Source organism: Cucumis melo, chromosome 11, assembly GCF_025177605.1.
Source record: "Cucumis melo cultivar AY chromosome 11, USDA_Cmelo_AY_1.0, whole genome shotgun sequence".
NCBI classification, from domain to species: domain Eukaryota; kingdom Viridiplantae; phylum Streptophyta; class Magnoliopsida; order Cucurbitales; family Cucurbitaceae; genus Cucumis; species Cucumis melo.
In genome coordinates, this window is record NC_066867.1 from 4,944,984 (window position 1) to 4,958,372 (window position 13,389).

The 13,389-nt window shown below is 32.2% G+C and overlaps 2 protein-coding genes across 14 annotated transcripts; one reads left to right on the plus strand and one right to left on the minus strand.

Annotated features, from left to right (window-relative positions):
• Positions 1-1,159: 1,159 nt before the first annotated feature.
• On the minus strand, positions 1,160-6,699 carry LOC127144011 (uncharacterized). Of its 4 annotated transcripts, none has more exons than XM_051079398.1 (3): positions 4,521-6,699; positions 4,288-4,397; positions 1,160-4,064 (listed from the first exon to the last, which is right to left on the minus strand). In XM_051079398.1, exon 3 carries the CDS (start codon positions 4,046-4,048, stop codon positions 3,053-3,055), a length of 996 nt encoding a protein of 331 aa, XP_050935355.1. In that variant the 5' UTR covers positions 4,049-4,064; positions 4,288-4,397; positions 4,521-6,699; the 3' UTR covers positions 1,160-3,052. The 4 variants fall into 4 exon arrangements, with proteins under 4 accessions (XP_050935355.1, XP_050935357.1, XP_050935354.1 ...); XM_051079400.1 differs by having other exon boundaries at positions 1,160-3,223; positions 3,362-4,397; XM_051079397.1 differs by having other exon boundaries at positions 1,160-4,397.
• Positions 6,700-8,841: 2,142 nt separating this feature from the next.
• LOC127144012 (TNF receptor-associated factor homolog 1a-like) lies at positions 8,842-13,075 on the plus strand. 10 transcript variants are annotated; one of them, XR_007815519.1, is made up of 8 exons: positions 8,843-9,178; positions 9,365-10,011; positions 10,769-10,880; positions 11,262-11,330; positions 11,410-11,539; positions 11,707-11,818; positions 11,891-11,999; positions 12,837-13,075. XR_007815519.1 is itself a non-coding variant. In XM_051079401.1 (6 exons), the coding sequence occupies exons 3-6, from the start codon at positions 10,853-10,855 to the stop codon at positions 11,717-11,719; spliced, it is 240 nt and encodes a 79-aa protein (XP_050935358.1). In that variant the 5' UTR covers positions 8,842-9,178; positions 9,365-10,011; positions 10,769-10,852; the 3' UTR covers positions 11,720-11,819. The 10 variants fall into 10 exon arrangements, 1 of the variants encoding a protein (XP_050935358.1); XR_007815514.1 differs by lacking the exon at positions 12,837-13,075 and adding an exon at positions 12,147-12,463; XR_007815520.1 differs by lacking the exon at positions 12,837-13,075 and adding an exon at positions 12,155-12,463.
• Positions 13,076-13,389: the final 314 nt, after the last annotated feature.

Sequence of the window (13,389 nt, forward strand, 5' to 3'; positions counted from 1 at the left end):
GTTCGACTATGTTGAACAGGATTCTTCGATATATCAATTGTGCTCATATTTTCACAATACAACGTCATAGTGTCCTGATCAAAGCCATATTCATGCAATATATTTTTCATCCAAATCAACTGTCTGCAAGCACTACCTGCTGCTATATATTCAGCTTCAGCTGTAGATAAAGAGACAGTTTTATTTCTTACTTAACCAAGAAATTAAATTGTTTCCTAAAAAGAAACATCCTCCAAACGTACTTTTACGATCATCAGCTGAACCTGCCCAGTCAGCATCACAATATCCAACAAGAGTGGGGGTGGTATCATAGGAATACATCATTCCAAAGTCACTAGTCTCATGAACATACTCAAGAATTCGTTTAACAGCTTCTAGGTGAGAGATGCCGAGATCCGCCTGATAACGAGCACATATTCCCACAGCATAAGATATGTCAGGTCGACTTGCAGTTAAATATAATAAGCTGCCTTATATACTCCTATAGAGTTTGTGATCAACTTCAGCATCATCAGTGTCTCTTGTAAGTTTAACATGTGTCGCAGCTGGAGTCCGCTTATTTCGAGCCTGTTCCAAACCAAACTTTTTAACCATATTCTTGGCATACTTTTCCTGAGATATGAAGATGCCGTCATTCTTTTGCTTAATTTGAAGACCCAAAAAGCATGAAAGTTCTCAAACCATGTTCATTTCGAATTTTGACTGCATGATGTTAATGAAATTATTTACTAGATCTTGAGGAAAACCTCCAAAAATGATGTCATCAACATAAATTTTAGCAACTAAAAGTTAATCAGATTTCCTGTGTATAAACAAGGTCTTGTCAATTTTTCCTCTAAAATATCCTTTACCTCTCAAGTAAATAATTAGTCGTTCATACCAAGCTCACCAAGCTCTCGGAGCTTGCTTTAGCCCATATAAAGCTTTGTTGAGCTTATACACATGCTTCAGATGCTCAGAATCAACAAAACCTTTTGGTTGAGCAACATAGACCTCTTCATTCAAATATCCATTTAAGAAAACACTCTTTACATCCATCTGATACAATTTAAATTTCTGTATGCATGATATTCCAAGTAATAATCGAATGGCTTCAAGTCGAGCAACAGGAGCAAACGTTTCATCAAAGTCAATACCTTCAACTTGAGTATACCCTTGAGCTACTAATCTGGCTTTATTTTTCGTCACACATCCAGCTTCACCAGTCTTATTTTTAAACACTCATTTGGTACCAATAACATTTACATCTTCTGGCTTTGAAACTAACGTCCAGACATTGTTTCGTCTGAATTGGAGTAGCTCCTCTTGCATAGCATTTAGCCAACCACTCATCCTTGAGAGCAGAGTCAACAGTAGAAGGTTCAATGGTGGAAGTATAACATAAATCAACAACCATCTTCATGTAATCAATCTTTTCTTTCCTTCTAGTCTGCATCCCAGCTGACGGATCACCTATAATAGAGCTTGCTGGATGATTTTTCTTCACATGAGCAGATGGAATTAGTTCTGATTTTTTAGTGATAATTTCTTATGATGATTTTTTCAAACTTTTGCCTGGATCATCAGATGGATTATCAGCTTTAGAAACTTCTACAGTACTCGTAGTTCTAGCTAAGATATAACATGCCCCAGCTTTAGAAACTTCTACAGTACTCCCAGATCTGTTATTGAAGACTCTATAGGCCCGACTGTTCTGAGAGTACCCGAGAAAGATTCCTTGTTCTGACCTTGCATCCCATTTCTGACGTTATTCCCTGTCAGCTAAGATATAACATGTACTTCCAAACACATGGAAGTGTTTAACATTTGGCTTTCTCTCTTTCCAAAGTTCATAAAGAGTAACAGTCGTTTCAGTTCTAATAGTTACCCTGTTATGAATGTGACAGACAGTATTTACAGCTTCTGCCAAAAAACATAGAGGTAAATTTATGGCATGTATCATAACACGTGCCATTTCTTGTAACGCCATGTTCTTTCTTTCTACTACACCATTTTGTTGAGGAGTTATAGTTGCAGAAAATTCATGGTTCATTCCTTCTAACAGACAAAAACTGTTAAAGCCTTCATTATCAAACTCTTTACCGTGATCACTTTGGATCCTCGTTATCTTCTTCCATTTTTCACGTTGTAGCTTCAAACACAGTTTTTTGCATATTTCAACAATATCTGTTTTTCCTTTGAGAAAGCAAACCCAAGTATATCTTGAGTAATCATCAACTACAACCAGCACATACCTCTTTCCTCCCAGACTTTCTGTTTGCATTGGACCTATGAGATTCATATGTAACAATTCCAAGACTCTATTTGTATAACATTCTTTCAGACTTTTATGAGTAGACCTTGTCTGCTTGCCAATTTGACAATCTCCACAGAAGAATTTTCCATTTACGTCTAAATTAGGAATTCCCACAATTGCTTCATTTTTAATAATTTTTTCCAAGCTTCTCATACTGACATGCCCCAGCTTTTTATGCCATCGTCATGTTTGATCTGATCTTGTCAACTGACAGGTGTCTGACGTATTTTGGGTTCCAATGATAACAGTTATCAGTCTGTCGTTTACCACTCATACAAATCTGATTTTCTTTATTCATCACAACACAACCAATATAGCTTTAAGAATACTTGCAGAGGCCACAAATCCCAACCTATATCTATGAGAACCATTATGTCCAGACTTAAGTATTGAATCTAGATTCTCCATTTCTGAGTTTAGCATTTTAACGGATTTTAAAATATGATCATTCTCATTCTGAACTTCTCTCAGTTTTAACTTTAGAGGAGATATTACAGACATCAAACGTTCATTTTCTTCTATAAGATCTTGGATCCTTTCCTTTTGTATTGCCCTTGCTTCACAATCTTCTTTCCATGGAGCTTCAAGCTTCTCAATTGTCAGTTCATCATTTTTGCTTTCTTCAGAATCAGAACATTCACTTTCATCATCAGTGTTTTTATCAGTAATTCGTATTGTGAAAGCATTTATGTTGTCGTCATCATCTCTACTATCACCAGATTCTTCATCTGACAGTGCGACACGAAAGTTTTTCTTCTATTTTTTCAGGAATGTGGGACATTCTGCCTGATAATGACTAACTCCTCTACATTCTCTACACCTTAAAATCCTTCTGTCACCTTCCTTTTTCTTGATATAACCATCACTTCTTCTATCAGAATTTTCATTGTTCCTCCTGGTAATGCCATCATCATTCCTTCTTTGATACTGATTAGAAGTTTGAACATTCATACATGTGAGATTTGTATTTTTTAATTTTCGAAGGGAATTTGTGAATTGTTTTGTTAATAAGGCTATTGACTCATTCATGTTTGCTTCAGTGTCACTTACAGCCTCCTCACTTACATGTGTGGATTTAAAAGCAATTCTCTTGTCTTTCTTACTTTCTCTATCAGCAGTGGCCATCTCAAACATAAGCAACGAACCAAACAATTCATCAAGTTTTAGCGTTGTAATATCATGAGCTTCTTCAATGGCATTAACTTTCATATCAAATTTTTTGGGCAAGGATCGAAGTACTTTCCGCATTATTTTAGAGTCAAGTATTTTTTCACTTAGCAGCAAGGATTCATTTGCGATTTCAAGCACTCTCTTATTGTAATCAAGCACTGATTCATCCTCGGTCATTCTTAATGCCTCAAACTTAGATGTTATCAACTGTAATCTTGAAATCTTTACTTTGGAAGTACCTTCATACGCTACCTCCAAGGTTTTCCAAGCTTCTTTGGCTGTACTGCAAGAATTTATTAACTTGAAAACGTTCAGGTCAACACCATTAAATATCGCGTTAAGTGCTCTAACATTCCCAACAGAAGCTTGCTCTTCAGCATCGGTCCAATCAACTTCAGGTTTTGGAACCGAAACACCATTCACGATAATCATAGGAGGATCATAACCCGCCACAAGAGCTCTCCAAGCTTTTCCATCTAACGTCTTAATAAAGAAGATCATCCGAGGTTTCCAATATGAGTAGTTTTTACCATCTAAAATAGGAGGACGAGATGCAGATGGTTCTTCTCTGATTATCTCCATGATCTCTCAACCCGCTCTGATACCAAATGAAAAACAGTAAAGAATAATCAAGGACCCTTTAGTTACGAGTGCAACTAATAATGTTAGTAATAACTTGTGAGATAGCATAGTAGATTGACAAATGAAACTTTGATAACCCAGTTCGGCCAATATTGCCTACACCTCGGGAGTTGCGCACAGCTCGGATGAGTAATTTTATTAATATTCACCATAAACACCCAAACATCAATATAACTTACGTGTACTTCTCAATACTATAACCATACGACATGTGTATTAACATCAGACTTCAGGCTCCCCCTGTAATGAAGAAGACTCCCGTCAACAGCGTCTGATGGTTAGGCTCCCCCTGAACGTATTGCATGAATCAACTATGAATCAAACTAACCACAGATTCATTCTGTATATTACTCATCTGTAAAACTCAACTTTAGGTAATCATGTTGCTTCAGAAATCATAAGATCAAGCTACCTTTTGTTATGGTTGCTTCAATGATAAGCCGGAAGTTACTTCTTACGTCAGCAACAAAACTTTTCTCTCTTTTTCTGCGTAATCCAACCGGTCTTCAAAACTCATAAATATACATATATATCCAGATATGTATAAAACTTGTATCTTTGATAAGATCCCTAAAGAATAGGAACTTATTATATTCTTAAAGATAATTAGAGAGATTCCCAAAATATAGAAGAATCAAATCTTCATTAAATGTCTTCTCTTTTAAATATAAATAAATCATTTAATTAAGAGATATTCTTTTAGACAAATAACACTTCAACAAAAACAACAACAAATATTTTTTTTATTCGAAGGGCCATATAACTTGGGCTAACAAAATCCAATATTTTTTATTTGTTTGAGACAATTATTATTACACGAAATATTATCATCTGGATCTGAACATGGCCTGATTCAATTCATGAACATACATGTTATAAAACTTTGATATTGTTAATATTTGTTTTCACCCAAAAGAACCTAACATTATAAGATTAGAAGGGTTATGAGTTAAAAGCATACTTAATAAATCAAAACATATGAACATCACCATGACAACAAGGAGCACTGTAAAAAGTTTCTGATTTGTCATGTCTATTAAATCTTACCAGTTTTGCTTCTAAGAGATTATTGATTGAGAAGGGTGGGTCAAGAAAAATTTGAGAAGAACTTATTTATAGTTTCTTTGCTACGTTAACAAAAAAAAAAAACGACAAATTAAACATGCCATTAAAAATCCAAAATTGTTTGGTTAATTAGTTTTCGAAAACTAATATCTCTATAGCATAAATTTTTTAAATAAAAAAAAACAAATAGAAAAAGATGAGTAATTGATACTAATTTTAGAAAATTTTGAAATGATTAAATGTGGATTGATCATGGATGGAATTAGAATTGAAATAGGGTTTGATAATGCATGCTGTCTTAGTGGTGTGTAAAATGAATTTAAATTATGAGAAAGAAAAAACCAAACAAAGACACTGCCAAAAAATAGTTACAAACTCAAACCTAAAACATTTACCTCTTTTAGAACGTCTTTGATAATCTAATATTTTTTTTTATAATTGAAAAATAATATATATGTTTTCACATCGAATTTATACTAAAAAAAATCCCTTTTTCGAATAGATATCTAGGAAAAATGTATTTAATTTGCTTTTTTTTTTCTTTCTTTCTACATTGAAATCATACTGGTGGCATTAATTACAACTATAAAAATGAATTACATAACATGCCACAATTTAAACATAAACTTAATAACTTCAATTATGGTAAATTTTATTATATTAATTCTTCACTTGATTTTTTTTTTTTAAAAAAAAGAAACTAAACAATAAAAGAGAAGAGCAAAATGTTATTAATTAGAAAAAATGATTAAAGAAATATAGACACAAATTTTACAAGGCCTAATTGAAAATCAGAAAGCCAGAAAGTTTCCAAACCGGCCACCACCGTCGCCGCCGCTACCACCCCCGTACTCCTCCTCTCTTCAATCTGGCTACGGCGGTGAGAAAAGTACAGATCATTAATTGACTTCTCATACCCTAACATAGATTCAATTCAACATAGAATTACAAAGGAAAACAGAGGACCGAGGAATTGTTGAAACAAACAGAGCATCACAAGCAGCACCAGCCGGCAGCCGTACAAGGTGGCAGTGGACAAAACTAGATTACTGTTTCCTTTACAATTACATTAGATATATATTCATCAATATACAGAGTAAAAATGAAAAGAGGAAGAGGAATTATTGAAAGAGAGCATAATCACAAAGGAGCAAAGCGATCTATGAGCAAACAAATGGTGGATTCAGAGAGGACGGAGGTATCTGTGTCGTCGGAATCCGGGATGTGGGTTTTGGGAGGTTGTTTGAAGTGATCTGTTTGGAGTTGATTGGATTTGGGCATCAATGGCTTGTTGTTGTTGTTGTTGTTGTTGTTGTTTTGAGCTTCAACTCTGTTTTTCCATTTTCCAAGTTCGTTCATCCATGACTCTACCATTGCCGACATTTTTACTTTACTATTTTTTTTCTTTTCTTTATGTAAAATGGAATTTTGAGAAAGGGTGTGGAGAAGATTTATATAGGGAAGGTTGATAGAATTTGAGGGTGAAGTGGCACATGGAATTTGGGTTACGAATATTCTACACAATGGAATTAGATTTTTTAGTTTTAGTTTTATTTTTGTTTTTAATCTATTTGTTTTTTTAATTAAAAAAAATATATTATTATTCCTAAAATTACCCATTTGATATATATAGTCTTTTATATGGTTACTTTTTCAAAAGGTAAAAAGTTTCTTTTATTTATTTATACAAGACTAGAAAATATACTTCTTAGCTTAATAGTTATCATCGAGTTAAAGTCCAATTTTTAATCACAATCAAGGATATATGTACTCTAATTAAATAATTAGTTAATCTATATTCAAATTCATATTAAATTTTTATCAACTATTAACTGTCGTTAGCATGAAGTTTTTCAAAGTTGAATTTACTTTATATTTATTTACTCGAATATAGTTTAATCGTAACTCTCTCTATCGAATGGACACACTTGATTTAAGGAAATGTAAAATGTGTTAAAGTTAGATTTAAGATAATATTTATATCTTCAGAAGACTTTCACAGAGTTATGGAGCCTTCTAATGGTTGGAAGACTTCTAAAAGCTTAGTGGTGTTGAGTTTGGTTGGACTTAATTTGTCTTTGGACCAAATTAAATATATCTTCAAGCTTACCTGAACTTGTGACCAAATGTTAATACCAAAATAGACTAAAATATTTTATTCGATCAAACGGTTACAATGAAAACACGTGACATTCGTAATCTATCAACTTATGTCTTCAATTTCAATTTGATCATATATATATTGGCTTTTAATTATTCATGATTTTGATGATGGGTAAAGTTCACTAGTAATTTAACAAATAACATTAGGATTTGTGATTATGATTAGTTAATAATTTTTGTCATTCAATAGATAAAAAAAAAATTACATAATTCATAGAGCACATAGAATAATGTTTCTATGGGGGAGAAAAAGGGGAAAAGAAAGAAAGAAAGAAAGAAAGAAAGAAAGAAAGAAAGAAAGAAAGAAAGAAAGAAAGAAGAGATGTGTGATGGGAAAGGGAGTTGCGTGTGGGGACTTCATTTTTACATTATTGTTCGGAAATTTGAAGAAAAGATAGGGAAGATGATAAGGATGGTGATGTGGTTGTGTGGTGGGATCCTCATCACTTTAGAAACTTCAAATCAAATATTTCTATTATGAGATCCTAATTAAATGAATAATTGAGCCTTTTTTTTTCTCTTTCTTTAATAAAAGTTTCTTTTGATTTGATTTTGATTTAGGATTTGGACTTTTTTTGCTTGATATTTTATTATATTTATACTCTCCCAAAAGAAAAAGAAAAAGGGTTAGAGCTCTTTTGGAATTTGAGTTTTAAATATCTTCTAAAATTTGGAGGTTTTTGAGTTCATTTTAGATATTATATTTGTAAAGATCTAAAATAATAGTTTTACTTTTAAAAATTAATTAGTTAATGTATGTACGAATATATAAAATTAAATTTTATTTCGGTTCTCAACTCTATATCTTGTTCTATTTTAATCTTTTTGAATATCTAAAATCGTATGTTTTAGTCCTTTAACTTTTAATTGGTAATAGACAAATTTATCTAACCGACACATTTAATACAAAAATTATTGTAAATAACAAAACCACTTAAAATATAACAAAATTTCAGATTTTATAAATAATAGACACTAATAAGCAATCAATTTCTATCAATATCCCTGGTAAAAGTTTATCGGTATTTATCAATATCTATCGTTGATAGAATCTAAAATTTTGCTATCTTTTGTTCATTTTTATTATATTTGAAAATGTCCCAACTGGATCATTAAAATGAAGATTTATTTTAATTATATTTAGGGAATTTTCATGAATAAAAAAAACTATTTACAAAACTTAGCTAGAAAAAAAAACTTAAATGACCTATAGAAAGTTAGATGAATATTTCTATATCTTATCACTAGAAGAAATCTAGCCTTTAATGTCGGTTGGAAAAAATGAAAAATGAGCTTTAATGTCGCTTTTTAAAAAGCGGATGTTTAATGTCGGTTTTAAACCGACATTAAAGAGGCATGTTTAATGTCGGTTTTAAACCGACATTAAAGAGGGAGCTTTATCCTCTTTTTGAAAAGCAGCATTAAAAATCCTTTTTAATTTTATTTTTATTTTTTTTATTTGTAATAAAAACTAACTATTTCTCTCTCTTACTTTACTCTTTCTAAATGACCCACACAATTTCTTCCTTCCAATTTCTTCTTCTCTTCTCATTCTCATCTCACAGTGTTCCCTTTCTTCTCCGAACAGTCGCCGCCGCCGCCACCACAGTCGTCCCTCGTGCCCATCCCGTGCCCGCCTCCACTGTTGTCACTCTTCCCTTTCTTCGATCGTCTTTGTGCTTGCCACCACCATCTGTAGTCCTTTTCTTCGACCACGTTCGTGTCCAACCCTCACCACCACCGTTGCACGTCCACATCTGTCTCACAGGCTCAAATCTAGTCTGCTTGTGGCTAGATATGTTGCAAGAGCGCCGATTAGCTGTCATTCGAAAGGTTCAATAGGTATCTGTAATAGATCTTTAAAGTATTTTCGAATTTATTTCTAGTATCAGTTACATTCTTTTGGATGATGAATTGTTGTTTTTTTTTTTTTTGGATAAAATGTTCATTAATATATATATATATATATATATATATATATATATATATATATATATATATATATATATATATATATTTTCTTTTCAGTCTGTGATGCTTCCTGATGGAACTCCAGCGTCGGTGGCAGCCGCAGCAAGGCTTAATCAACGACAGGGGTAGCATAGTGTATTTTGATCATATAGTAGTAAGTTCTTCTTTTGCTTTATTTCATGGAGTCGAGAAGTTGTCAAGTGGTTGTTTAAGAGTACTGGGTTGTTATCCTTTTGTTTAGGAGGTGTGTTTCTAGTGTGTATAACTCTTGATTCTCTTTAATCATTTCAAATTAGCCAGAAACAATTTTCCATGAAGAAGATGATTTACATTAATTTTAGGTTATTAACTCTAGCTCACATAATAATAATACTAAGAAGAAGGTGGTTTAATAATGATACAATATTGTAAAACAAAAAGTTATTTTGTTTGCATATAAATCTGGTATGGATGATGATGACTTATTTCTTATACTTTCATTAGGCTTTTCGACTTGGTATGGTGCTTCTTGTTTTGAATGCTTCTTAGATATTTTCATTTATCTTGTTTGTTAATTTTCAGATTCTTTTCTTGGGTTTGTAGGCTACTTTGGCTGATTCCTTTCTAGCATATCTTGATGAACTCTCTAATGTAAACAAGTTTCAGGTTTCTAAAGGCTTTTTACTTCTCCGTGTAAATGAAGTAATAACTATGTTGGTTGTTATGTAAGTGAAGTCTTTAATTTGTTTGGTTTACTTGATGACTTTAATTTGTTTTGTTAATTTGATGGAGTTAATTGTTGTAATGTTTATAAGACTTGACCTTAAACTTAGTTTTGTAGCTATTTTTGTTAGTTCTTACTATAGCAAAAAACTCTCTTATCTTAAAGTTTTGATGAGAAATTTTCATGAGCTAGTTTTATTTTGACGATTGTTTATTTTAAAGTACTTTTCATAACTTAGTATAACCTTTTTGTTGTAGTTAAGGTGTTTGAAAAAATATCTGAGAGATCTTCACTAGATTTTCATATTTACTAATGTGGCAGCTATTGGGTCTCCATGGTTGTCATTAAAGTTTAACTTTATTTTGAGATGTATTTACGAAACTGTGAGCTATAAAATATGTTTTCTTGTCATGTTTCATGAGTAGAAACCTTCATGGGCTTTTTAAACTCCTAAAGATGGCTTAATGGATTTTGACAATACTAATCTGCATGAAAGTGCACCAACTGGTGTTTCATATCAGTCATGTACATGACCTAAACCTGAGGTTGGCTTATAATTATTGGAGTAAAATTGGAAATTTTAACTGGGGTGGTGGATTATTTTATTTCACCTTTATTGTTTTTCATATTTATTTCATGTATCATGCTCTATCATGCTCTCTATTCTCTAATGATAGTTGTTCTGGGTCTATTGGATCTACCACTTGTCTTTGTACTATGAAAATATGTACTTATCTTTCTATCCTATATCTTTGTAGGACCAAAACCTTCAGATTTGTATGGAAAACATACATGGAAAATAGAGAAATTTTCTCAACTTACCAAACGAGAACTTCGAAGTAATGCTTTTGAGGTTGGAGGCTATAAATGGTACGTGGATGGGTATATCTTTGAAATAAATTCTGTCCCTTCTAATATTTTTAACATTTTTTGATCTCCTTGTCTCCAAGTCTCGTGCATTTTTCCATGGAATTCCAAGCCAATATCTTCACATCTTTCTGCTTACATTATGAGTTTTATCCTTTCTGGAATTATCTTTTACTCTGGGGATGATATATTGATATTTACTTTTTTGGTGGGGGTTATTGATGAAAAAGTTTTGACGTCTAGGTTTTTCATTTTCTTTTTATTATTATTATTTTCTTCTAGATGTTCTTTTCTTCCACGTGATAATGGTTGGGATAGATCCATTAGTATTTTCAAAATTGCGTATGCATTTTTTTTTCTTGTTTCTTGTTTCTTGCAAAATAGGTTGGAGCCATTTTGCACAGTTTACAATAGCAGTGGTGAATAAGGATCCAAAGAAATCAAAATATTCTGGTTGGTTTCGTTATCATTGCTTTTCAAGTTGTTCTTGGTACAACTTAGCATAACTTGTGAAATAAAAAATTTTGTACAGATACATTACATCGGTTCTGGAAGAAAGAACATGACTGGGGATGGAAAAAATTCATGGAGCTCTCAAAATTGTTAGATGGTTTTATTGACGCTGACACTCTCATAATAAAGGCACAAGTTCAAGTGATTAGGTACTTTCTGATCAAGATTCATAATCATTGTCTCTGATCTGGTTTTTTCTTGATTGTTTTGTAGGAGGCTGCTATGCTATTAATTGTCTTTCTTTCAAGTATTCATGCGTGTTTTTTAAATTGTATTATTCCTTCCTAATGATGATATTTTCCTTGATTTTTGGCAGATGGCTTCAGTGATTGCTGCAAATCTTTTAACAAGCATAAAACTCATAGATTTGTTATGCGTTGTAGTGACGTGGGTGTTTTCTATTATAAAACTTTATGCTAGATTTGCAAGTATGTTATCAGTCATTACAATTGCAATCTCTCTTTGTATCTCGGTTTTCTTACTATATGCAATGTTTTCAGGACATCACAAAAGCAAGAAAGATACCGAAGCGTGCTTTGCCTATTATTTGCTTCAGAGAAGTCAGCCCCCCATTGTCGGATGCTTCAAACACTTCCATTATAGATTCAGGTTATTTGACTTAGCTATAACTTAAAGCAAGCTTCATTTTGTTGTTCTAGTCTGCTGTCTTAGCCTTGTGTTTGACTTTGAGCATTTTATCTCTAAGATATATATTTAATAACATGTTCTAAGGTTGTTTTACTTGGATGTGGAAAGTGTTGCAGAAGAGCTGATCATTTCAGCAGCAGACATGAGGCTCAACTTAACTCAGTCAGATAACTCTAGTAATGTCAGTGGGATTAGTTTGATGGGCTTTGCTTGTCTTGGTTCAATTCCTTCAGCTGCCCTGCATGATTAATAATTCTAAACTTCTGATTTTGAGACTGAAGAGTTGAATAGGGAGCGTTTTGAATTTTTTACCTCTTGAAATGATTTCATTTTCATTTCTATTTTGATCTCTTAGAAGCCAATACCTCTGGTTTGTTAGGACTTTGTCTGCCTCTTCTTAAATATATTAGTGATTGAAAGTAATTTTAACAACTTGTTTATACATTCAGCTCATCGTCATATTGGAGAGACAAATATGAATTTTAACAAGTAATTTTAATTTTAACAAGTAGCTTTTCTTTCTCTTGAATCATAAGGTTTTTGTTTTCATTTTGATTCATCTCCAAGTATCGGCAGATAATGAAGTTACTATAACTGAGCTTTACTTTTCAGCTTATTGTGTTGATGTTGCTTATTTCTTTATATATTGATATTGGTTTTCATAATAATGTTATGTAAAAAAATGTTGATCATTCATTTGGTGGGCAATATTAAGAACTTTTCATCCTTTTCTGCAATTTCAGTACTTCAAACAGCTTTGTTATTCATATAAATGGTTTATTTGGATATTGTTTGTAGATAATTGAAGTGATATCGGGTTGAAATCTAAGCGATTGTATAGAAATGGTCAAGCGACCGTTGAAAATTGAAGACTGAGAAGGCATTTAGGATTTTTAATTATTTAATTCTTGTATTAGAATCTTTTTTCATGTACTATTGTAGAATGTATATATAAACATAATATTAATATTTTATTTTGTGTATTCAAATGTAAAAGACAAATGTTATAGTTTCTAACATAATATGAATTTCATTGATTTGTTGGCGTGTGAAAAACATATTTATCTACATTGACCCAATGTCGGTCTATAGGACAATAATGTAACAATTAAATAAAAATAAATTTGTAAAAATGAATAAAAAAACTAGGCTTTAATGTCGGTTTTAAACCGACATATCAGAGTTCAACCGACATTAAAGGGCTTCAATAACATTATCAAAGATGTCGATTGAAAACTGACAAACCGACATTAAAGAGGGCTTTAATGTCGTTTTTAAACCGACATTAAAGCCCAACCGACATTAAAGGGCTTCAATAACACCATCAAAGATGTCGGTTGAAAACTGACAT

Bases quoted from the DNA above. Each gene is read 5' to 3' on its own strand.
- LOC127144011 (XM_051079398.1), bottom strand. From the start codon at position 4,048: ATGGAGATAATCAGAGAAGAACCATCTGCATCTCGTCCTCCTATTTTA.
- LOC127144012 (XM_051079401.1), top strand. From the start codon at position 10,853: ATGCTTTTGAGGTTGGAGGCTATAAATG. The intron at 10,881-11,261 runs GTACGTGGATGG...CTTGCAAAATAG, and splicing joins GAGGTTGGAGGCTATAAATG to GTTGGAGCCATTTTGCACAG. The intron at 11,331-11,409 runs GTTGGTTTCGTT...AATTTTGTACAG, and splicing joins AAAGAAATCAAAATATTCTG to ATACATTACATCGGTTCTGG.